Raw genomic sequence first — 27,007 nt, forward strand, 5'->3', positions numbered from 1 at the left:
GGGGTAACTGAAATTCATGCTATAGATCAGTTCACGTAAAACAGTATAATTCAAAACAAAAAATCTCCTTAATCCCAAATCAAATTATAAATAATCCATTCAATAGAAAGAAAAAGAGACTGGGGGGGAAGCATCCAGATAACACCCTTTTGGAACTGTATTTGCTAAATACTTATCTTTATATAAATAAACATTTAAAAATAAAATCCTCTGCACCCTGAAGCAATAGACTTCCATTTCAATAAAATGTAACTATAACTTTATACAACTATAGTTCTTCCAGCAATGTAATATGAAACTAATAGGCCTTGTCATATGTTTTTCATCCAGAAAGAAAACAATGACCTTAAATAGAAGCTTTAAATATGCTCTTGCCAACAATGAACCTGCCTCAAAATACTTCTCAATGACATAGGAGGAAAAGAGCAAAAAGAAAACATCAAGGTTAGAAGAAACACTACCTTTCCCGAAGTGTAGGACAAGAAAGTCTATGAGGGTACAAAACAAGATATGCTGAAATATAAGGAAAACTATGCAAAAATATACTTTGATAAAGTTATAAAGAAGAGTTGAGAAGAAAGAATAGTAGTGAAAATACAAAAGGGTGGGAAATCACACTAATTAACCAGGCTGCCACCACTTGTGTTCATCTCCAGGTTCAACTAAAGCTCTAATTACTTAGAAACTTTGCCATATTGTAGACAAACAATGGTGCTCAAAAATACTTATTTGAAGTTATTCCCTGAGGATCACACAGTCTCAATTTAAGAAATGGCACCTTATATTTCTGTTCCAATTAAGAAGTATTTTAAAAGGAAACATGGAGTATTAGCATAAAATTAGAAACAGGTTATAAAAGTAGTCCCACTTTTCTATTTAGTTATCTTATTTCAGCAGATAAGAAATAAAACTTTACTATCCTTTACCTGTGGCGGGATTGATGCTCGCTGCAATGTGAAAATGACACAGTACATTTGCGTGATGGGAAATGTGTCTTTGAACCTCATGCGTTGCCATCTGGTCATGCATTAAATCAGTGTGCGTTACAAGAATGGAAGACTTCCTTTGTCCTTTCCTTAAATTTTTCAAATGGTGTATTGTCTAAAATAGAAAAATAATTACTAAATCCAAGTCTAGGAAGTCTAATAAGTGCTGATCAAAGTACTTTTGATTATTAAGGGTTTTACAATTTTCCTCTCTGTAAAACCTGACCATCTTAAAGGAAACTTTAACTACAATAGAACAACTTAATATATTCTCCACTGGTCTTGCAAATTTTATAGTTCAAGGCAGTAGTTGCTCAAAAACACTTATTATCTGCAGAAACCCCTATAAAGATTAGGAGTCCAAAGTCTAGTTTTTTCAGGATATTCCAGTACTGAGACGAAATTTACTAGTCAAAAGGGTGTAAAAAAAAAAAATTCCAAATCTTCCTACCAGGAAGAATATTCCTCCCCAAAATTCTCACTTAGAACTAAATAGCCAGCTAAATAATCTAATATATAACCTCTATTATAAAGACAAAAAGAGGGTACAAAAATACAGAATAACAAGGGGAACCTTAACTTAGATAAGAGTAGCCAGGAAAGACCCCATGAAAGTATTGACCTGTGGAATTTGTTCAAACTGAGATATGTGCCTATGATAAAAATTCTGTACTGGCATACTCCATCATCTGAACTATTCTGACACGGGACCATGTCAATTCTCAGCACAATCTTTTCTCCACACCATAACCCCACCACACAGCAATTCCTTATTCTGTCACTTAACAATACCGTGCTTAATAATAATATACCATTCTTTTCCTTTGTTCCTTGCAATCAATGAAATAAAATGTGGCATCCTCTCAGTTCTTTCTGCAGTAAAATAAAACATCTGGTCCTTCCTTTCAATTCCACAGCCCTTGTCCCTTTTCATGTGAAAAACAGTATCAGTTCTATGGCGTGTCCTCTGTCTCTGGTCTCCCGGTTATTTCTTTGATTATACCTATCAAATTAGTTTCACTCAATCTTTGACATTTATCATTATTTTAAATTAGATTGCCAAGGCTGTGCTATATTGGTCAGTTATCTTCTCCTAGGAACAAAATGTATAATTTAAGTATATATAGAATTATATAGACCTTGCAGTTAGGGGTTTTATAGGAAAGGACATTAGAAAGCAAAATAGCTCATAAGTCAGATAATCAGATAATAGCTATATTGGTCAGTTATCTTCTCCTAGGAACAAAATGTATAATTTAAGTATATATAGAATTATATAGACCTTGCAGTTAGGGGTTTTATAGGAAAGGACATTAGAAAGCAAAATAGCTCATAAGTCAGATAATCAGGTTTTTTCTATTAAAAACAATTTTAACATTACTAATTGACAACATTTTATTAAAAGGCAGCAAAAATGTGTCAAATCACTGATTACATTTTATTTTTTCTTTTATTTTATGTAGCAGTTAATAATTCGATTTAACAAACACTTGAAAAGAAATATATTAGATAACATGGAGGATATAAAGATATCTAAAAGCCCTTAGTCTCCAAAAGCTCATATGTAATTTAAAGATAAAATGTTATACAAATATATATAAATTATTATAAACATCTAGTAAATAAAGTACTTTTTCCCACTAATTTTCAATCAATAGCAAAACATAACTCTAACTGTTCTGACTTGTGCTTTAATTTCATTTATGCTTTAAATGTTGGAAAAAACTGTATAAATAGTGCCCAATCACAGAGAGCATCAGAGCAGGACTACTTTACATAAAACTTTAAAGGACCACATCCTTAGCCTATTAAACCCCCAAAATATTTTTGCTTGCCAAAACTGCAAAACCATTTTGGCTATGCAACCATTAAAGTGTTAATGTAAACGTGCAATGTAAAAGTATAATTAGTTATGTACAGAGATGTTTATAACACATTAAGTATAAAAAGCAAGTTATAAAACATTATTGCATAATATGATCTCAATCTTGTAAATAAAAAAAATGTACAAACACATATTGGAATAGTTGGATTATAAACTCTACATTTTTTTCTTTTTCCTAATCTAATTTTAGAATAAGCATATACTCTTTGTGTAATAAAGTCACATGAAAAATTAAGAAAATTAGCAATCTAGGTTTACTATAATAAATTTCTGGTAATTTTTAATAATGTGTTTATCTCATTTTATTCGCTAATCATAATGGGCACAACAGTTCATACTATATTATAAATAATCTAATTTCTTAGAAAGCATTTTTATTTTATATATAGTATTTAAAAACTAGAAAAATTATTTCACTTTCAAAATATTAAACCGTGAAAACTGTGCAATTATATAAGTTCACTTAATATCTTAACAACACCTTTATTCTTATTCATAATAGTCATTTTTAATTAGAAAAATAAATGTAAAATTTAATCCTCGTGAAACAAAAGCAAAATATTTTTATTTTTAATCTGTTTATTTTTTTAAAGATTGCTGTGGTTTATTTTATTTATTTATTTATTTATTTTGCTGCGCCGCGCAGCTTGCGGGATCTTACTTCCCTGACCAGGGATCGAACCCAGGCCCCAGCAGTGAAAGCACCAAGTCCTAACCACTGGACTGCCAGGGAATTCCCCACAAAACATTTTTAATTACAACCAATTTCAAAGACTTTTACATGTTTTATTAATCAAAGTTGCCTACTCCTATAGATTTTCACACTCAACATGTAAACTGGAAGAATTAAATTTATACTATTTATCTAGACTACATATCTGAGATCATTACTGTCTATATCTGTCTTCTAAGTGACATAAAATAAGTGAGAATTCTTTGCCATTAATTTCGTCATTATGTATACCATGCACCATCTGCAACTTAGCTTATGAATTCCCACCATACTCACATTATCTTCAAGAGTCATTTACCATTTTAAATAATACAGTACCTCAAGAGCATGTTGTACTCCGTCTTTGTGACTTCCAGCATGAGTAAGGCTGCTGGCAGTGCTGGAAGTGGTAGTCTCGCAAATCTGCTCACCCAAAAGACAGTCTTCTGGTAATACGGTTTCTGCCCACAGCCGGCAGACACCATCATGGCATGAAGTTAATAACACATTACAGACAGAACCTCTAATGATAAAGAGAAATGAACAAAAGTTACTGTATCAATGACATGAAAAATTAAAGGCTATTAATATTTAGTTCTTCATCCTTAAAGATGACATTAACGCAAAACAGTATGATCTATGTGTAGTTATTTTTCCAATAATGATAATGGATTTCTACTGACTATTTCACACTCTTACCAAACCCCATGTATTACCTGCTCAGACCTGCAAGGCGGTAGGCTGGACATAGGGTGCAATCAGTTACCATAAAATAAGAACAACCTAACTGTCCCTGACACTCACCTTAATTCATTAAACTTATGTCTTGAACAGCTAAACTAAATGACAGTATAGTATGCTTCCAATTGCTTTAGAAATTACATTGTGTGGAGAAAGAGTATCAATGGAAGAGCTTGAAATCACGCACAGTACGGCTGTGAACATCATAAAAACTAGGAAATGGTCCTGACGAAGGAAACAGAAATTAATGCCAGATTATACATGTGCTGCTTGAAAACAAGGCTCTGGAGGATTAGTATCTCCTAAACAAAACAAAGTAAACATCAAAAGAAAACCTACATTTCTGTCATTACAACTTGCAGAATGACCATAATAAAAGATCATTAATTATAATTAAACTATGTGGTTTATGGCAGTAGTTCCAGCATTTTGTTTTATCCTTCTTATAATCTAAACAGTTATAAATAGGTAAACAAACTTATTAATAATAAAACTGTAAGGAGACTATAAATTCAAACTATAAATCAATTTCCATTAAGTTAAGCAAAAATGTCACAGCATCAAGCAGCTGAAGTGGTTTAACCACTCATCGTGAAAAAAAAATTTTCCCATTAAAAACATGCTTACATACAATCTGACTCAGTCAAAGGTAAAGTGTTCTGCAAATGTTTTCCATAGATGCAAATAACTTAAACAGATTTAGAGTAACCTTTTATCTAGATTCCAAAAATGTATATGTTCCCCATTTTATCATTTACTGAGCACCTCCATAATAGGTGTGCTGTATTTCCCATCAAGTGCAAACAGTGCTCAGATATATTTAGCAGATGAAATAACCCTTCCTCAAGAATGAATACAGATTTCTAAGCAAGCATTTTTAGAACTGTATATATAATACAGGAATCATTGGTATGAGCTGTTTTGTAGTTTGCTTTATCTTCTAAACACTTTTAAGAGATGGCTGTAACAATGAAGAAAAACTTATAATAAATCCTTTGAGAAGTTTCTGTTGATAGCCCTAAGATAAGAAAAACTTGGCCACTTTATTCACTGTATGTATATGATATGCCTTCCCAGAATGCATATTACTGACAGTTTATTACTATGTTTTATTCTCCCTCAGTGTGTGCTTTCCTGTTACTTGCAAACGTCTCCTTCCTGGAATCTACTGCTGCTGCTGATACTGACAATACCAGCTAACGCTGCCCTGGCACACACAATGTGCAAAGGCCTGTATAAGCATTCACACTCACTCACACATTTCAGTCTCATACAACTCTCTGAGGTAGGTACTACTACGACCCCCATTCTACAGAGGCATGGAGAGCTTAAGAAATTTAGTCAAAAGCTCACGAAGCTGGTAACAACAGCAGAATCTGAAGTCAGGCAGTTGATGCCCAGAACCTCTGCTATTCATTGCCACCATGTCAAGTAAAAGGACCTTTGTTTTCATTATTTCTATAAACATATAAGTAATACAAAATGAAGTTCTATGACACAGTTGTCTAACCTGGGCATATATTTGCTAGTTTTACGCCATGAAAAACCTGTCACAGCTCGCGGATGTGCCAAATAGACAAAGGAAAACTGGGTAGACGCCTGTCTCCTTTCCACTTCATGATGATCCGGAGGTATAATTGAAGACTTCCAACCAGTCATAGGGTACCACACTTTCAAAAGACAATCATCCTGTGAAAATATATAGGCCAATATAAAATTAATTTGTATCTACACATTTCAAAATTTAAGTGGTTCGAAGAAGCTTTAAAAATTAAGCTATATTGGTGTCAGTTTATTTATCTCTTGTAAAAATAAAATACAGTGTGTGTGTGAAAAAAAATTAAGCTATATATAAAAACTAAAATGTGACCTATACATAATACAAAACTAAACCTAAAATGATGTTTATTATTCTAAATAATACCATTCTTGAGAAATAAATGGTCAGTGTGCTCATTATTAATCTTCTCTACACAAAGGTACTTTTCAAACAGAGATTGAAGCCAAATTCCCCCACTTCAATACACAAGGGTCACTGTAAAGAAAAGACTCTGGAACCAGATGCTAGCCTGATAAGAAAGAAGCCATGTTATCTGTCACTGTTATCATCTTCTCCTTTTTGAAGAGATCTGAAAGGATGAGACAAGACAAACTCTTTTTAAATATGAATTGCTTCTTACTCTAAATCAGGACTCAGCAAACTCTTCCTGTAAAAGGCCAAGTAAGTTAGGCTTTGTGGACCACACAGCCTGTGACACAGATTCTCCTTGGGTTGTTTTTTTTTTTTTTTCTTAGAACCCTTCAAAAATGTAAAATCCATTCTTGGTTCATGGGCCATAGTGTTCTGATTCCTACTCTAAATGATGAGAGGGCATCTAGGCAGTTTTTGGGAACCACTTCTATGCCCACTTAAGAAATTTAAAGGTATAACAATAGGCACTGACTTTATCATTTTACTTAGTTTGAAGAATTTTGTTAAAGGCCTAAATAATTTTATCTTATTTAACAGGAACTATCTCTTTTATAGTGCTTCATCCTCTATGGTGTACATGAAGGAAAATAAAAAACATTTATGTAAAAATCTCAATCTCTAAGAAACAATGAAATTATGTATAGGTCCAAATATTTTCACCTGGACTAGACAAAACACTTCTGTTTTTTTCCATCTTAGTATTCATTCTCAATCTATACTACATAATGTATGTTTCCACTAAGGTCTCATTTATTTGGATATTTGAATTACACAACAAATCTCTTTGAGTACTTATTCTGAGACAACCACTTAACAGTGCACTAGTTGCTTTCCTCCAAGTACTTTCTCCACCTTAGCATCACTTTCACCTTCCCAAATTTACAGCACAACCTATGGCAGTAGTTTCAGATTATGTACCACAAAAACCCTTGAGGTACCTGAGAGCCCTTAAGGAGTCATCAAGGAAAGTCAGAGAGCCTCCACAAGCCGAGCAATCAAGCCCCTTTTCCCATTCCCGCCAGCTTTCCCCTCAAATGAAGCAGCCTCACCATTGTCATGTTACTACCTAAAACTCTAAAACCACACAGAATTAAACTAGAAATCTGTACAAGAAAGATAGCTAGAAAATTCCCAAATATTTATAAACTAAACAAAAACACTTCTAAATTACAAGACAATTTTTTTAATGTATTTATTTTATTTTTGGCTGCACTGGGTCTTTGTTGCTGCACGCAGGCTTTTCTCTAGTTGAGGTGAGCGGGGGCTACTCTTCATTGTGGTGTGCAGGCTTCTCATTGTGGTGGCTTCTCTTGTTGTGGAGCATGGGCTCTAGGTGCGTGGGCTTCAGTAGCTGTGGCTCGAAGGCCCTAGAGCGCAGGCTCAGCAGCTGTGACACATGGGCTTAGTTGCTCCGCGGCATGTGGGATCTTCCCAGACCAGGGATTGAACCCGTGTCCCCTGCACTGGCAGGTGGATTCCCAACCACAGCGCCACCAGGGAAGCCCAGCAAATTTTAACATATGTTGAACTGAATGAAAATGAAAGCAAAACATAAAAATTTGGGAGTTGCAGCTACATCAGTGCTTAGAAGGAAATGTATAGCTTTAAATGCTTATATCAGAAAAGAAGACAGGTCTCAAACCAATGGTTTAAGTTTCTACCTGAAGCATCAAATAAGAGCAAAGAGAACTCATATTAAAGAGATATAAAGAAGAATGAAAACCAATGAAATAAAATACAAAAATTATAGAGAAATCAATGAATCCAAAACCTATTTGTGAAGAGATCAATAAAATTGATAATCTATCTAGAAAGACCAAAAATATTTAGAGAGAAAACACAAATTACCATTACCAAGAATGAAAGGTGGGACATGGCTACAGATCCTACAATATGTTAAATCCCTCGAAAGACAATTTCAAAAAAAATTGACAAAGGAAGAAATAGAAAACCTGAATAGCTCTACATCTATTAAAGATGCTGAATTCACAATTTCAAGTCTTCTCACCAGAAAACAAAACCCTAAAACTACAACTAAAATCTGAGGCCCAGGTGGCTTTACTGATGAACTTTACCAAACATTTAAGGAAGAAATAGCACCAATCCTTCACAAAGTGTTTCAGAAAATTGAGGAAAAGATCTCATTGTATAAGGGCAGTATTATTACCGAGATAACAAAACCAAAGACATAAAAAAACTATACAGGAATATCTTTCATGAACAAAGACGCAAACACCTTTAAACCTAATCCATCAGCATATTAAAAAAAAAAACAAATCGTGACCAAGTGGAGTTTATCCCAGCAAAGTGAAGTGGGTTTAACACTGGAAAAATCAGTAATTGCATTTCATCATAGTAACAGAATGAAAAAGAAAACCTACATAATTAACTCACGATATGCAGGAACAGCACTTGACAAAAGTAAACACTAATTCATGGGGGAGAACAACACTCTCAGCATATAGGAATAGGAAAAATAAAAGGGAACATATACAACACGATCAAGTTGAGTGACTCTACAATAAACCTACAACTTACATCATATATAACGGTGCAAGACAATGCTCTTCCCATAAAATTGGGAGCAATACAAGAATGTCTGCTCTCATCAGTTCTACACAACATTGTACTAGAGGTCCTAGTACTTGCAATATATTGGGTAAGGGAAAAAAATAAAAGGTATACAGATTAGAAAGGAAGAAGTAAAATTGTCTTTTTTCACAAAATCCTAAGAAAACTACCCAAAAAGGCTGCTAGAACTGATAAGCAAGGTAATAAGACTAAGGATCAAAATTCAAAAATCAATTCTATTTCTATATTTAACAATAATTAGCAATGTAATTTCTGTAAATACTTTTTACATTAGGAAGATAAACTTAAATTGTGTACCCTGAAAACTATGAAACGCTGCTAAGAGAAAGAAAACCTAAAGAGAAACATACCACATTCGTAGATAAGAAGACCAAATGTGGGACTTCCACAGTGGCGCAGCAGTTAAGAATCCGCCTGCCAATGCAGGGAACACGGGTCGATCCCTGGTCCGGGAAGATCCCACATGCTGTGGAGCAACTAAGCCCGTGCACCACAACTACTGAGCCTGCGTTCTAGAGCCCACGAGCCACAACTACTGAAGCCCATGCGCCTAGAGCCCCCGCTCTGCAACAAGAGAAGCCACCACAATAAGAAGCCTGCACTTCGCAACGAAGAGTAGCCTCTACTCGCTGCAACTAGAGAAAGCCCACACACAGCAACGAAGACCCAAAGCAGCCAAAAATTAATTAATTATTTTAAAATTAAAAAAAAAAAGACCAAATGTTACTAATGTACAATTCTTCCCAAATTGTTCTATAGAGATACAATGTATATAAATAGCATCAAAATCACAGCAGGCTTTTTTGTAGAAACTGACAAAATCTGTATGGAAATCAAAGGACTGACACCACCAAAAATATTTTAAAAGTACAAAGTTAGAGAAAACTACTTGTTTTTGGAACTAAATATAAAGCCACAATAATCAAGACACATAATATTAGCGTAAGGGGATATACACACACACACACACACACACACACACACACACACACACACACACATATATCACAATGGAACAAAACAGAGAGGCCAGGATCAGATCCACACATGTATGGAAAACTGATTTTCAACAAAGTTGTCTAGGAAATTCAATGGAGAGTGGATTGCCTTTTTAAAATGCCACTGAAATATCTTGATATACCTTTGGGGAAAAACTGACTTCAAATCAAATGCAAAAAAACCACCTCAAAATGTAAAAGTCAAAACTATAAAACCTCTAAAAGCAAACATAGTAAAATATCTTTGTGATTTCAAGGTAGACAAAGATTTTTTAAATCTAGGCCACAAAAAGCACAAACCAATTTTTTAAAATTGATGTTGGATTTCTTCAAAATTAAAAACTTCTGCCCATCAAAAGACATTGTTTAAAAAAATTAAAAGGCAAGTTACAGACTGGGAGGAAATATATATAATAGATTTATCTTTCAATTGTACTAAATATAGAAAGAACTCGTAATTCTATAATAATGAGAAAACAAACCCAATTTTTTTAATGGGCAAAGGACAAATAAACACTTTACCAAAAAAAAGTATACAGACAGGCAATAAGCATGTGCTCAACATCATTAGAAATCAGAGAAATATATATGAAAACCACAATAAGACACCACTACCCAGACTATTAGAATGGCTAATATTAAAAAGGCTGACAATGCCAAATGTTGGCAAGAAAGTGGAGCAACTGATATTATTCAATTGTTGGTGAGTATGCAAAATGGTACAACTTTGGAAAGCGCCTGATACTTTTTTGTAACGTACCATGTGACTCAACAATTCCACTCATAGGTATTTTTTACCCATGAGAAGTGAAATGTTTATACAAAGACTTGCAAATGAATGGTCATAGTAGCTTTGTTCATTTTAGCCTAAAACTCCATACAACCTATATGTCAATCAACAGGTGAATGGATAAACAAATTATGATATATCCATATAACAGAATACAACTCAAATAAAAAGAACAAATTACTGATGCACACAACACAGATGAATCGCAAAACACTGTGCTAAGTGCAAGAACTCAGACACAATAGAGTATAAGACACAATTTCATTTACATACAACTCTAGTGAAGACAAATCTAATCAATAGTGATAGAAAGCAGAGCAGCTATTTATTATCTGGAACTAGGAATAGGAGTAAGGATTAATTGGGAAGAAGCAAAAGGAAACCTTTTGAGATGATGTAAGTGTCCAATAACTAGATCGTGGTGGTGATTACATAGGTCTTTAAATTTGTCAAAATACACTGAACTGCACATTTAAAAAATAATTTCATTTTATGTTAATTATACCTTTTAGGTCAATTACATATGGTTTAATTATACCATATAAAGTTAATTATAAAAAAGACATAACAAGATTTATATAAAAGGATGTTCATTTTTAATGGCAATAGAAAAAAATGAGAACTACTAAATGTTCATTAATAGTTATCTGGTTAAGTTAAACTATGGTATACATTCATTCATATAATGGCAAATTATGTTGCCTTTAAAAAGAAAAGATATATCTGTATTGACACATCAATCTATCTATGATACAGTAAGTGAATAAATCAGCTTAAAGAATATGTACACACACACACACTTCTCTGTGGTTTACAAAGGCATCAAAAAGTCTAAAAGAATATATATTAAACAGAGAACAGTGGCCTTTTTTTTTTTTACTGGGGGTATGGCTATTTGGCTGGAGATTTTCATTTTCTCTGCATGTTCCTCTTAATAATAAATACATATTATGTAAAAGAAGTAGAGATATTTCCATGTTAAAGGGGGAATAAAGGGCTTCCCTGGTGGCGCAGTGGTTGAGAGTCCGCCTGCCGATGCAGGGGACATGGGTTCGTGGCCTGGTCTGGGAAGATCCCACATGCCGCGGAGTGGCTGGGCCCGTGAGCCATGGCCGCTGAGCCTGCACATCCAGAGCCTGTGCTCCGCAACGGGAGAGGCCGCGGCAGTGAGAGGCCCGCGTCCGGCAAAAAAAAAAAAAGGGGGGGGGAAATAAAGGTCAATAAGCCAATCCTTAAATAACCAAAACACTAAATCTAGGTACAGAGACACGCTCTCAAGAGGAAGAAAAGCTTCAGGGAACATTCTGTAGCCAGCTGCTTCCCTTCCCGCCAAAATCACCCTCCTCAAAAATTCTTCTCACCTTAGCTCTTAGAAAGCCCAGTTTTTTTCTCAAAAGAGTAATCCTCTATTAAAGAAAAATGGTTTTGAAAAAAACCAAGGTATTTTAAGTTACATTCAAATTTTAAAAATAGAAATTATAGAAAGTGTTCAGATATAAACTTCATAAACATGAACAGTATTTTTTATTGAACAAATATAATGCTTTACAATTTTCAAAAGTTTCACACACACGATTTCATATAATCCCATAATAACCCCCTTTTAAAATCCCCTACCCCTACATTGCCCTCTCCCACTTCCCTCTCCCCACTGGTAACCACTAGTTTGTTCTCTGTGAGTCTGCTTTTTTGTTTTATTCACTAGTTTGTCGTATTTTTTAGATTCCACATATAAGTGATATCATACAGTATTTGTCTCTCTGACTTATTTCACTTAGTGTAATGCCCTCCAAGTCCACCCACGTTGCTGCAAATGGCAAAATTTCATTCTTTTTTACGGCTGAGTTGTATTTCATTGTGTGTATATACACACACATACCATGGAGGGCCCAAATCAATAAAATCAGAAATGGAAAAGGAGAAGTTATAACTGACACCACAGAAATACAAAGGATCATAAGAGACTACTACAAGCAAATATACACCAATAAAATGAACAACCTAGAAGAAATGGACAAATTCTTAGAAAGGTACAAACTCCCAAGACTGAACCAGGAAGAAATAGAAAATATGAACAGGCCAATTACCAGTAATGAAATTGAATCAGTAATTTTAAAACTCCCAATAAACAAAAGTCCAGGACCAGATGGCTTCACTGGTGAATTCTACCAAACATTTAGAGAAGACTTAACACCTATGCTTATGAAACTATTCCAAAACACTGCAGAGGAAGGAATACTGCTGAACTCATTCTATGAGGCTGGCATCACCCTGATACAAAAACCAGACAAAGATATCACAAAAAAAGAAAATTACAGGCCATTATCACTGATGAACATAGATGCAAAAATCCTCAACAGGGCTTCCCTGGTGGCCCAGTGGTTAAGAGTCCGCCTGCCGATGCAGGGGACACGGGTTCGTGCCCCGGTCCGGGAAGATCCCACATGCCACAGAGCGGCTGGGCCCGTGAGCCATGGCCGCTGAGCCTGCGCGTCTGGAGCCTGTGCTCCACAACGGGAGAGGCCACAACAGTGAGAGAGGCCCGCGTACCGAAAAAAAAAAAAAAAAAAAATCCTCAACAAAATATTAGCAAACCAAATCCAACAACACATTAAAAGGATCATACACCATGATCAGGTGGGATTTATCCCAGGGATGCAAGGGTTTTTCAATATCTGCAGATCAATGTGATATACCACATTAATAAATTGAAGAATAAAAACCATATGATCATCTCAATAGATGCAGAAAAAGCTTCTGACAAAATTCAACACCCATTAATGATAAAAACTCTCCAGAAAGTAGGCATAGAGGGAAACTACCTCAACATAATAAAGGTCATATATGACAAGCCCACAGCTAACATCATACTCAACAGTGAAAAGCTGAAAGCATTTCCTCTAAGATCAGGCACAAGACAAGGATGTCTACTCTCACCACTTTTATTCAACATAGTTTTGGAAGTCTGAGCCACAGCAATCCGTGAAGAAAAAGAAAGAAAAGAAATACAAATTGGAAAGGAAGACGTAAAACTGTCACTGTTTGCAGACATGATACTGTTCATAGAAAATCCTAAAGACACTACCAGAAAACTACTAGGGCTCGTCAGTGAATTCAGTAAAGTTGCTGGATACAAAATTAATATACAGGACTTCCCTGGTGGTGCAGTGGTTAAGAATCCACCTGCCAATGCAGGGGACACAGGCTCAAGCCCTGGTCTGGGAAAATCTTACAGGCCGTGGAGCAACTAAGCCCATGCGCCACAACTACTGAGCCTGCACTCTAGAGCCCGCAAGCCACAACTACTGAGCCCGTGTGCCGCACCTACTGAAGCCCGTGTGCCTAGAGCCCGTGCTCTGCAACAGGAGAAGCCACCGCAATTAGAAGCCCGAGCACCGCAACAAAGAGTAGCCCCGGCTCGCCGCAACTGGAGAAAGCCCACACACAGCAACGAAAACCCAACACAGCCAAAAATAAATACATAAATAAATAAATTTATTTTTTTTAAAAAATAGATCCTACCATCAAAAGTACTCAATGAACTATAATATTAAAAATCCAGAAGGTAATTGGATTTGAATCCCCAAACACCTGAGTTGAAATTCTGTCATGTGTAGCAGAGGCTTCTGGAAAATGCCTTCTAGTGGTAGATCACAGTCACCATCTGTTTCATCAAGTCAGACAAACTTGGCTTTATTAACAGCAGCAGAACAGATTGAAGAGGAGAGGAAGCCAACATTACAAAGTTAGTTTCTGTTCGTTTTATTAAGATCATCTTAATTAGATGTGGTTATCTTCTCAAAAAAGTGAAGAAATAAGTTTTTAAAATCCACGACATAATTTATTAACCCCCAAAGGCATTCTTTTTTTTCAATTAATTTTCATTGGAGTATAGTTGATTTACAATGTTGTGTTAGTTTCCGCTGTACAGCAAAGTGACTCAGTTATCCACTCTTTTCTAGATTCTATTCCCATATGTGTCATTACAGAGTATTGAGCAGAGTTCCCTGTGCTATACGGTAGGTTCTTATTAGTTATCTATTTTATATATAGTAGGATATATATATATATATCCTTGTGCTATAAAGTAGGTTCTTATTATCTATTTTATATATGTCAATCTCAAAGGCATTCTTATCTTTCCCTCAGAAATGTGAAACACTTAGCTCTTAGGAGAATTGAACATTAAAAGCTTAAGGGGGGGGGGGTGCTTCCCTGGTGGCGCAGTGGTTGAGAGTCTGCCTGCCGATGCAGGGGACACAGGTTCATGCCCCGGTCCTGGAAGATCCTACGTGCCGTGGAGTGGCTGGGCCCGTGAGCCATGGCCGCTGAGCCTGCGCGTCCGGAGTCTGTGCTCCGCAACGGGAGAGGGCACAACAGTGAGAGGCCCGCGTACCGCAAAAAAAAAAAAAAAAAAAAAAAAAGCTTAACGGAACATGACTAATACAATGAAAAAACATACTCAATAATCAATTGCTAAGGCTGTGTGCAATAAAAATTCAGAGAAAAAATGTATTAGGCATTATGCAGTGCACAAACAGAATCGCCTCTGAGGAGCTTAAAATCTAGTTGCTCCATTTAAGAGGACATAATTTTAGTCTTTTTACATATTTTTGTCTGAAGCACAAAGGTATCTTTCAGATTCATTAGGGAGTTCAAATAATCAGAAGATGTTTAGACAATGAATAAAGATCATCTTTCATGGCTCATTAATAGTTTTTAAAGCAACAAGTGACCCTGTCACACGACCATATATCCTAAAACATTCTCAAAGTTTAGCCAGCTGTAACACACGGCAGAGGCAAACGTCACACACTGGGTGAGCAAAAGGAGATAATCAGAAACATTAAGAATGTATGAGGGAAATCGACTACAAGCCCTGTCATTCAGCTACAAAAAAATAAATTCTGCCAACAACCTGAGTGAGCTTGGAAAAGGGTTCCGCCCTAGTCAAGTCTCCAGGTCAGAATTCATCCCAGCTGACACCTTTATTGCAGCCAAAAGTGCCCTGTTCACGGCACCCAGCTATGTCCGGACACCAAACCCACGGAAGCTGAGATAATAAATGTGTGGTCTTAAGTTGCTAAGTTTGTGGCAATTTCTGTTATGCAATAACAGAAAACTAATACAAACTCCTAGTGATAGTGTTACAAGTAAAATTAAGGCAGGCAAAGGGAATAGAAAGTACAGTGGTAGGTGAGATGCAATTTAAAGGGATGCTTAGGTAAAGCCTCACTGAGACAGTGACATTTAAGAAGTTAAAGGGAAAAGCCACGCAGGTCTCTGGGGGAAGGATTTTTCTGGGTAAAGAGAATAACAATTGCAATAGAAAATGAGGAGAAAAACTTGGAGACAGCAGCTATAAGCAACCCTTTCGAGGTGTTATAAGGAGGGCACAGAATTAACAGAAACTGAGAGAGAAGGTCAAGAGATGGTTTTTGTTATTGTTGCTGTTCGTTTGTTTTAGAATGGGCAAGATTATAGCATATTCGCTATGCTGTGCTGTATTAGTCAGCTCAGGCTGCCATAACAAAATACCATAGACTGGGCGGCTTGAACAACAGAAATTTATTTTCTCACAATTCTGGAGGCCAGAAGTCTTAAGATCAGAGTGTCAGCATGGTCAGGTTCTGGTGAGACCTCTCTTCCTGGCTTTTTGACAGCAGCCTTCTTACTGTGTTTTCATGTAGTAGAGAGAGAACAAGCTCTCTGGTATCTCTTCTTATAAGGGTACTGTTCCTATCATGAGGGCCACCCTCATGACTTTATCTAACCTTAACCTCCAAAAGGTCCCATCTCCAAAGATCATCACTTTGTGAGGTTAGGGCTTCAGCATATGAATGGGGAGGGGGGACAAACATTCAGTCCATAACATATGCTAATGTGATGCCCCAATGGAGAAGGGAAAACTAATTGAGAAGAGAGGAGAGCACTGCAATACTGAGGTCCCTGAATAAGCAAGGACAAACGGAATCTAGTTTACAAGTGGAAGAACTGGCCTTGTATAAAAGCAGACCATTCATCCATGGCAACACAAGGGAAGGCAGAACATACATGCACAGATGTAGGGAGATGAACAGATACAGCTAGGTGGTGGGAGTTTATCAAAGATCTCTTCTGATTACATCTATTTTCTCAGGTAAGAATCCATAGTACACAAATGCTAAAGTGGGAGCATGGACTATCATATGGGACTCTACCAACACCCAGTGGCATAGAGCTTCAGTTTAAAATACAGTAGCTACATAGAGACAACACACGGTGTTCACGCAAGGTGATAAGTCAGATCAGAGGTGCCTGCATAACACCATAAAAAACAAACAAACAAAGAAAAAGACCCCTAAGGACTATCGCTAAATGAAAGGATGAAATCAAGAAAAAAACCCTCTCTGTAAAGGAATATGGTAAGGAAGGGTTCATCTGCACCTGAACTCTGAGTGAAGGAAAAAGTCTCCGCTGGGCATCTGTAACGACAAAACAGTCCTCATGAGACCCAAGCGCACACTGTGTGGCACAACTTCCAAGCTGAGAATTTAAACTGTGTGTGCCCCCAGGTGCCTGGCAGAAACTATACGAACCTTTCCTAGAAGAATGCATACTCAACCCAGGCCTCAAAGCATCCCTACGAATGCATTTGCAATAAATATTTTCTCAATGAAATACAAAGCCAGCTGATTTTGGTGCTGTGAAATCTAAAACATCTGGGTCAAAATCCCAGCTCCACCTTCTGACTATCTCTGTATTCTCAGGGAAGTTCTTAAACTGCAGTTTCCCCTTCTGTAAAACAGTTGCCCCATAGGCTTTTGAAGGCACAGTTTCTGGTACGTAACAGTCAACAGCTACCAGTCACTATCATAACAGTATCAGTATTTATTAGTCTAAAATTACTCATAAGTTTTACTTAATAACGCAAAATAAAATTGTCACCGCCAATAAAATACTTCTGCACCATCCACCATCACCCCAAAACAACTGAGCCTGACTCTAATCCATACTCTGGACAACCCATGAATCAAAAAGTGAATCACACTGAAAATCAGAAAAATTTATATTTAGAATAATAATAAAAATAATACACATCAAAAGTTATGGAATTAAAAAAAACTTATGGGATAAAGCTAAGCTTAAAGGGAAATCTATAGTGTTAAATGTATACATTAAAAACAAAAAAGGCTGAGAAAAACAAAAAAGGCTGAACATCTAAAAAAGTTTGAGAAAAACTATTAAGTGTGCAATAGCATTACATCTTTAAAAATGTACATACCTTACTATTTTAAAATACTTTATTACTAAAAATGCTAACCATCATCTGACAACACAGGGTTGAAACAAACCTTCACTGTGTTAAAAAACACAAGAAAGCAAAGCACAATAAAACCAGGTATACCTGTACAAAAAAGGAAAAATTATTCGCCAAGCCTCACTTTAATACAGAGATCTCATAAATCCTAAATAAAGTATTAGCAAAGCAAATCCAGCAAGGACAATACATTACAATCAAGTTGAGATTATTCCAGTAACACAAGATTTATTTAACACTTGAAAATAAGTCCAACATATTTCATCTTATTAAATAAGAAAATAATGATAATATCATTAGATGCAGAAAAAAGTATCTGCTAAGATTCAAAATCATTTGTGATTTAAAAAAGAAAAATCCTAGCAATCTACAAATAAGAAAGAAACTTCCTTTATCTGAAAAACAGTATCTATAGTAAATACCTACAGTAAATATCACACTTAATGGCGACACAGTGAAAGGCATCTTTTTGATACTGGGAACAAGGAAAAGATACCTACTCTCACCACCTTTACTCAATACTATACTGGAGGTCCTAGATACTGCAGAAAAAAAGAAGACACAAAACACTTAAAAGTTAGAAAAGATGAAATAAAACTGCCATTATTCATAAATAATAGAATTATGCACATAGAAAATTCAAAAGGATCTACAGAGGACTTGTTAGAATTAATGAGTTTATTAAGATTGCTAGGTATAAACCCAATATACAAAAATCAATTGCATTTCTACATACCAGTAATAATTATAAAATGATACCATTCATATCATTTTTGACATCAAAAATATCAAATACCTAGGCATGAATCTAACAAAAGATATTTAGGACCTCTAGAAAAAATTATAAAACCTTACTGGGAGAAGTAAAAAGATCTAAATTAAAGACTATATCGTGTTCATAGATGAGTTGACTCACCTGTAAAGACGTCAATTCTCCCAAAACTGATCTATAGAGTCAATGAAATATCAATCAAAATCACAAGAGGTTTTCTGTTTGTTTTATAAAATTTATTATGCTCATTCTAAAATTTATATGGAAATACAAAGGGCCAAAAATAGATAGGATAATCTTAAAGAAGGAAAACAAGATGGGAAGACTTGCTCTACCAGATATCAAGACAATTTAAAAGCTATAGCAACGAAGGTGGCATTACTGCAAGGAAAGACCAGTGGACTAGAGAAAAGAATCCAGAAACAGAGCCACACTAGTATGGACATTTGATTTTGACAAAGGTGGCAATAAAGAGCAATGGAGAAACAAGAGGCTTTTCAACAAATTGTGCTGGACAACTGGATATCCATACAGAAAAAGTGAAACCTGACCTCTTCCTCAAACCATACCTAAAAACTATTCCACGTAGGTTTTAGATCTAAATGTGGAAGGCAAAAAATTAAATGTCCAGATTTTAGACCAGAGGTTCTGAGGTCTTCTGACCCAAGGCACCTGCAGATAGAATTCAAGATATAAAAAATATTTCTGATACCTCAACTGTATCCTCTCATGCATTAGCATTTTAGTGAGCCAGTTCCAGTTGACAGCAGCCACATATCTTTGCCTGAGTTTTCCAGGAATTGTTTGTAAGTGCTGAGAATTAATGCTCTGCTCTCACCAGCCTTCAACCCATGTGTGTATGTGTGATGTGTCTGAAGAACAAGTGTGAGGAACATAATGTTGTGAGGACCAGTAACTCCCAGAGTTAGCCAGAGATTTAATCTTGTTAATCACCTGCATGATAATACACTCTTTTTTAAGCACCTTCACTTCCCTGCCTCAAATCCAGTATATTTTTTTGTGAGCATTGCCCATATTAATTACTTGAACTCGAATGCTTGTCTGGGGGTCTGCTTCTTGAGAAACCAAGAAAACCAAGACCCAGAGTTACAATGAACTTGAGTAGGGGAAAAAAATTACTTCTCTATTTTTGTAACTGCTAATTGAAGGAAATGCTAAATTTCAGTTATGAATATAAACATACCAAAATGATGTTAGCAGTACTTGTGACTTTGTCTCTAACAGAAATCACAGATGTTTTAATATTACATGACAGCTGCTGCAGATACCTCCAAATATTTTTTACACTCCTCACTACATTGAAACCGTTATTTATTAGTTTACTGCTAAACCGCACATGATCGCAGTCTTTCTGTCTATAATGTTATACAGTCTTCCTGTCTATAATGTCATCAACTATTGAGCAACTAACTACCTCTGTGCCAAGTAATCGTTCAACCACAAAACAGTTGAGTGTTCTACAACTAAAGATTAACTCAAAAAGCCTTGGGTGAATTCTGATGTTCTTGGAAAACCTATCCTTGCCTTGTAAAGTATAATATGGAAATTTTAATTCATACACAACAACTAAATACAATTAAACTTTAATCTGTGATTTTTAAATGTAATTTTTTCTTAATGAATACATTAACTAAGAAGTACATAATTGATATCATCACAAATTTATTTTTTAATATCTTGAAGGTATATTTCAATAACCATATGGTATCATTTTTATAAGTTCAAAACTATTCAAAAATAAAAATTATATTCTTTGGGAATTTACACCTGTGAAACTATTTTTTTTTTAAAGCAATGAAATAAAACATAAAATTCAGGATTCCGGTTGCATAGGTGAGAGGAAAATGAGGAGATGCAAGAGGAAAATAGTAACCCATTAGTTTTATGTCCTTTGTCTCAAATGGGTAGCAGGTACATACGTGTGCACTTGTTTAATTATTATCTTATATATAAGTTTTATATATATTCATTTTATACTTAGGAAATATTATGTATTTAAAAAGGAACATTCATAGAATCAGAAAAATATTCTTGAAACTCAAAAATGTGATAGCAGGGAAAAATTATTTCTAAGTTAGAGCTGAACACCCCACCCAGAATTTAAACAAAAAAAAAAAATTTTTTAAAATGACGAGGGGGGGGAAAAAAAAGAAAATTAGAGGATCAGTATAGAAGGATCCACATCTGAATAAGGGGAGATCCAGAAAGAGAGAAAAGAGAACACAAAAGGAAGGAAATAACACAAAAGGAATAATATAAAATAGTCCCCCTGAACTGAAGGACATGAGTTTTCAGACTGAACAGGCGCATCAGATTGCCTGCACAAAAAAAGTCTTTATCCCTTAGAGATACATACTAAAATACTTATAGATGACTGACCCATACCACGATATATTGAAATTTTAGAACACCGGGATAAGGGGAACATTCTTAAAACCTCTAAAAGCTAGAGCTGGGAGAGCATGGTCATAATGGCACTATATACCTCTCAAACAGCAACACTGGAAGCTGGCAGGCAACAGAAGCATGATTTTTAAAATTCTGAAGGAAAGTTAGTTCCAACCCAATGCTATGCCCAATCAAATAAAGCATAACAAAGAAGAAAGAACTGTTCAGACTTGCAAGGCCTCAAAAATGTTTTTTTCCCATTCCTCTTTTCTCAGGAACCCACTGGAGGGTATCTCCATCAAAACAAGGAAAGAAGATGATAAATGATGTGAAGTAACAGGGAATTTAACAAAGGAGGTGGGCAAAGAGAATCTCCCGAGGCTGGTAAAAGAAAATCCTGATATGAGAGCTCTATTATTTTAGACTCAGAGAACAACTAAGCCAGATTGGAGCAAAGAGAACAGACATTTCCAGGATACCTCCTACGTGGGATTATACTGAGAGAAGATCCAAAGAATGTCAGAGGTGTGAGGGATGAATTAGGTATATAGAAAACTAAGCAAACAGTAAAACAAAGTAATTACTAACGCCAAAGTAATTATTCCATGAAAAATCTTTTACACACTCTTAATAATGTGAATAATAAATAGTGATTTTCCCAAATATTATGAGATGCTTATATCAGAAAGACAGGAGGAAGGGAAGTGAATATGTGTATGTGCTAAGTGGAGATGAGGTTGGGACACCAGCTAGAGAACTAAAGTCTCAGCCTCCATAGTAGCATGGCCAGAAATTATACATAAAACCAAAAGGAAAAGAAATAAAAAAAATTTTAAATCGGAGCATAATCAAGTTACTAAAGAATATGTAAAGAAATACTAAACTGCAATATGATGAATCACTGCCTCTAGGACACAGGAATTAAGAGTTAGAAGAAGGGAGTGCATCTTTTCATTGTAAATCTAGTAGTAATATTTTACTTTTCAAATTATGTACATATGCTATTTTTTAAACCTAAAAATTAATTTTAAAAACCATAAATTTTCATAAGGGTCAAATAAGAATAAAAATAATAGCCATTATTTCCCAAACGCCAACTACCTATGGGAAACATAGCAGATCTTTTACAAAAACTATCACTATTCCTCAGGCCATCTTTGTAATGTAGGATTATCCTAATTTTACAGATGAAAAAACTGAAAATGAGAATGAACAAGGAACACTTTTGTTTTGTTTTTTCTGTTTATGTTTTGTTTGGTCCTTTACCTTTCCAGCAGTAGCAAAATATTCACCATCAGGGGACCACTCCATCAAATGTACAGATACTGAGGTTCTAAAAAAACAAAATTGAACAGTTAGCATTTTAAAATCTGGAACACTATATATATAAATGGTCAAAATAAAAAAAAATTTTTAAAAAAAGATTTTCATAACATCATCAAAACAAGAGTGTTTTCACCTCTCTAAAAATAAATCTAAATATTTCACCTCCCTAAAAATACAAATTAATTCATTAAAGCTAATCCAAAGCTCACTTTGGGGAGCCAAAAAGGAATGCAATTAACATGCATAAATGATATCGCAACCTACATGCCCCACCAACATCCTAATGTAACATTTTGAAAACTGAGCTCATCATCTTCCCTGGCTAGTTGGATCCCTTCACATAATCCTTCCACCTGAAAGAGTGTCTCACAACTTTCACATCTTCCCTCTCCCTATCCCACCTATATCTCATGCATTAATGAATAATTCCTACATATCAACCTTCTCAACCCAAGTCCTGAGGTTATTAACTATGAAAATACTTTCATCCTTTTTTAAAACAATCAATTGTAGCACAGATTAAAGGATGATGTTATAATGGGTTTTGGTTAGAAAAAGTCTATTTTTCTAGGCTTCTAAGAACATATCTCAGGAAGCATTTTTTTAATTAATGAACATAACAGAGTTAGACACTAACTTGCACTGCCAGATGCACTTCCAATCATTTAAAACAGGAGGAATTTTATTATCGATTTCTTCCTCCTCTTCCAGAATGTCACCTCCTGGAGGAGCCCACAACTGAATAGAATCAGTTGCTGTCAACAATCTGTTATCTGAAAATTAAAGAATGTTCAGATGAATAAGCAAGGATTATCTAGAGAAATAAACGCACATGCGGGCTTCTGCTTAGGTCTATAAACTATTCTGTGAAAAATAAGCAATATTGTCTATGAAAAACACTTGTGGAGTATATCCATTTAAAAGTTAGAATCCACTGACAAGAAAACTTGAGGGAAACTTGAGAACAAAAAAAAAAAAAAGCCTCCTGACAAAGAGCTATTGTCTATCAGGTAAAACTTTAAAAAAAAAAATAACAACAGAAGTAGAATAACAAAACAAACCCCAACACAGAATATTCAACACAGAATATATACAACACAGAATATTCTCAGGATATAAGACATAACTAAAGATTAATGAAATTTGTTTTTCTACATGAACTATTAAAATTACCCTCACTAGCTGTGAATGTAAAAAGGGACAACAGCCATTATCATCAAAAGTTTCTAAACTTTCAATATGAAAGACAGTAATTTCCCGAAATACAAATACCAAAGTGAGATAGGGTTTTTCTTATCTTGTTTTATTTCTGATTTTATTTCTTAATAAACACAGTAAGAGTAAAGTGCAGCACATTAATTAATGAAAGAAATCATCATTGTTTCTTGGAACAAAACATTCAAAAGTAGCGGGGGAAAGCACAGAACTAACAGTAAATTAAGCACTGTACAAAGCAGTGTATATGAAAAAGAAAAAAGTATACTCATTCACTAGCAAAAAGAGAATACTACTGATCATCTTCTTATTATGGTAGACTATATCACATTGTAATCATACACTTACAACAAATATTAACTTTTCATAATTTCTAAAGATAATTGCTCAATACCTTGAGGGTCCCATGCTAAATTGTATGTCACGGAACTCAAAAAAAACTGCCCAGTTTTAAGCCACTGACACTTGAGTTGCTGAAACATAGAGAGAGGAAGAAAAAAGAGAAAGATATGTTTTCAAAGTAATATCCACAAGCACAACCATATTATCATTTTCTTCAACTGAAGACAATGATCTGAAACAAAGATGTAAATATTTCACTATTATTTTCAAAATACTGTTTTTAAAATAATTTCCAATGATTCCACTTACTATTCTACCATATCAGGCTGTTTGCCACACCCAAACAAAGCATGTCTTCCAGGCTTCCTTCCATGTCTATAAACACAATCTTTTCTTTGGGGGGGCTGCGCGGGGTCTTCATTGCGGCATGCGGGATCTTCAATGAGGCATGTAGGCTTCTTAGTTGTGGCATGCAAACTCTTAGTTGCGGCATGCATGCAGGATCTAGTTCCCCGACCAGGGATGGAACCCAAGCCCCCTGCACTGGGAGCGCAGTCTTCCCCACTGGACCACCAGGGGAGGCCCCTATAAACACATTCTTATTCTTAGGGTATCCCTCCCTCTCTTTTCCGCCTACAAACTGCTATGGTTACATCAGGATCTAGCTAAATCATCACCTCTGCAGTGAAGCCTCTTCTGACATCCTGGCAGCACTCAGAGCACTTTTTACTTACATTCTACCATTATAACACTGGTCACACTGAATTATTTGTTTATATATCTGACTCTCCTATTACACTGCAACTCTTCAAGGGCAGGAATTATGCCACAATGAGCTTTGTGTATTCAGTGTTGTAATGACTGGTACACAGATGCTCAATAACTTTATAAAAACAAAGTAAATGCACATTAGAAAGAAGTACAAATTAACACAATCCTATGGAGTCAATGTCTAAAATAAAACTAGATACACCTTCCAAAAAGCCAACAAATTTGAACCATATAATACATAAAACCCACAAACCTGACCTATATTTGAATAATTTCCATTCTATTTTCTTACTGTTTCCATTCTAAAGTGTAGAAAGATTTAAAATTTAAAAGTCGCAGCTTTCCCATGAAATACAGTAAGTAAAAAAGTTTAGATATCTCTTTTCAGTAGATAAACATAAAATGTCCTTTTGTAGGCTTCCCTGGTGGCGCAGTGGTTGAGAGTCCGCCTGCCGATGCAGGGGACACGGGTTCGTGCCCTGGTCCGGGAAGATCCCACATGCCACAGAGTGACTAGGCCTGTGAGCCATGGCTGCTGAGCCTGCGCGTCCGGAGCCTGTGCTCTGCAACGGGAGAGGCCACAACAGTGAGAGGCCCATGTACCGCAAAAAAAAAAAAAAAAAAAGTCCTTTTGTGAAAATATAGTGCAATGTAAAGCCATGTCAAGGCTTTTTATAGGCAAGTTATACATTAATTGCTTGGCAAGTAATAATTTAATAAATGGCGATGTCCTCTCTTATTATAATACTTTTAAAATATTTAACAATAAAATAATTTATTCAAGATTTCATGACTATCTAGAAGTGGAATTTTCAAATACAACTACAAAACCTGAATTTCAGTATCCAAAAGTAATTTTATATTTATTAATCAGGGAAAAAGTTATTTTTTAAACCCTATCGCTGCTGACCCAACAACAGTCACAACAGTATTTTAAATACTGCTCAACAGAACTATTTACAGTAATAATAAAATCATTCCTAAAACTAGAGCTATCCCTAACATTCTTTCCATTAGTGCTTCTCAGAGTGTAATCTGTGGACCAATTACACTGCAGAATTTCAGGGAGTGAGGTCTGGAATCTGTTTTTTTTTTCCATTTTTTTAAATTTAATTTTTAATTTATAGTGGAGTATAGTTATTTAAAATGTTGTGTTAGTTTCCAGTGTACAACAAGTGAATCAGTTATACATATACATACATCTATTCTTTTTCAGATTTTTTTCCCATATACGTTATTACAGAGTATTGAGTAGAGTTCCCTGGGCTATATAGTAGGTCCTTGTTGATCATCTACTTTATATATAGTAGCGTGTATATGTTAATCCCAAACTCCTCATTTATCCCTCCCACACACACCCCCACTTTTCCCCTTTGGTAACCACAAGTTTGTTTGCAAAGTCTGTAAATCTGTTTGTTTTGTAAATAAGTTCATTTGTATCATTTATTTATGGAATCTGATTTTTTTTCTATAAATTTATTTATTTTATTTATTTAGTTTTGGCTGCATTGGGTCTTCATTACTGCACATAGGCTTTCTCTATTTGTGGCGAGTCAGGACTACTCTTCGTTGCGGTGTGAGGGCTTCTCATGGAGGTGGCTTCTCTTGTTGCGGAGCATGGGCTCCAGGCACGCAGGCTTCAGTAATGGTGGCTCATGGGCTCTAGAGCACAGCCTCGGTAGTTGTGGCGCACAGCCTCTAGAGCACAGGCTCAGTAGTTGTGGCGCACGGGGCTTAGTTGCTCTGCGGCATGTGGGATCTTCCCAGATCAAGGCTCGAACCCATGTCCCCTGCATTGTCAGGCAGATTCTTAACCACTGTGCCTCCAGGTAAGCCCCTGAATTTTTAAATATGTACTCTCGATGACTCTTAAGTACTCTGAAAATTTTTTTTTTTTGCGGTACGCGGGCCTCTCACTGTTGTGGCCTCTCCCGTTGCGGAGCACAGGCTCCGGACGCGCAGGCTCAGCGGCCATGGCTCACGGGCCCAGCCGCTCCGCGGCATGTGGGATCTTCCCAGACTGGGGCACGAACCCGTGTCCCCTGCATCGGCAGGTGGACTCTCAACCACTGCACCACCAGGGAAGTCCAGTACTCTGAAAATTTAATATGCATTTCATAATATTATCATAGGGAAGAGACTATGATATACTTCTGGGGGTAAATGTAAAAAAAAATTCATATACATACATTTAAT

The 27,007-nt window shown here is 35.7% G+C and overlaps 1 protein-coding gene across 3 annotated transcripts in view; it reads right to left on the reverse strand.

Moving 5' to 3' along the window:
* Positions 1-27,007, reverse strand: part of DMXL2 (Dmx like 2) — a 162,843-nt gene that overhangs the window by 96,224 nt on the left and 39,612 nt on the right. For all 3 annotated transcript variants that reach the window (XM_033851677.2, XM_073801002.1, XM_033851676.2), the window contains exons 4-9: positions 24,093-24,171; positions 23,121-23,256; positions 22,424-22,490; positions 5,835-6,013; positions 3,923-4,106; positions 927-1,101 (exon numbers count right to left, since the gene is read on the reverse strand). In XM_033851677.2, the coding sequence (XP_033707568.1) occupies positions 927-1,101; positions 3,923-4,106; positions 5,835-6,013; positions 22,424-22,490; positions 23,121-23,256; positions 24,093-24,171 (820 nt within the window). The remainder of the gene's footprint in view (positions 1-926; positions 1,102-3,922; positions 4,107-5,834; positions 6,014-22,423; positions 22,491-23,120; positions 23,257-24,092; positions 24,172-27,007) is intronic.

Source organism: Tursiops truncatus, chromosome 2, assembly GCF_011762595.2.
Source record: "Tursiops truncatus isolate mTurTru1 chromosome 2, mTurTru1.mat.Y, whole genome shotgun sequence".
Taxonomy (NCBI): domain Eukaryota; kingdom Metazoa; phylum Chordata; class Mammalia; order Artiodactyla; family Delphinidae; genus Tursiops; species Tursiops truncatus.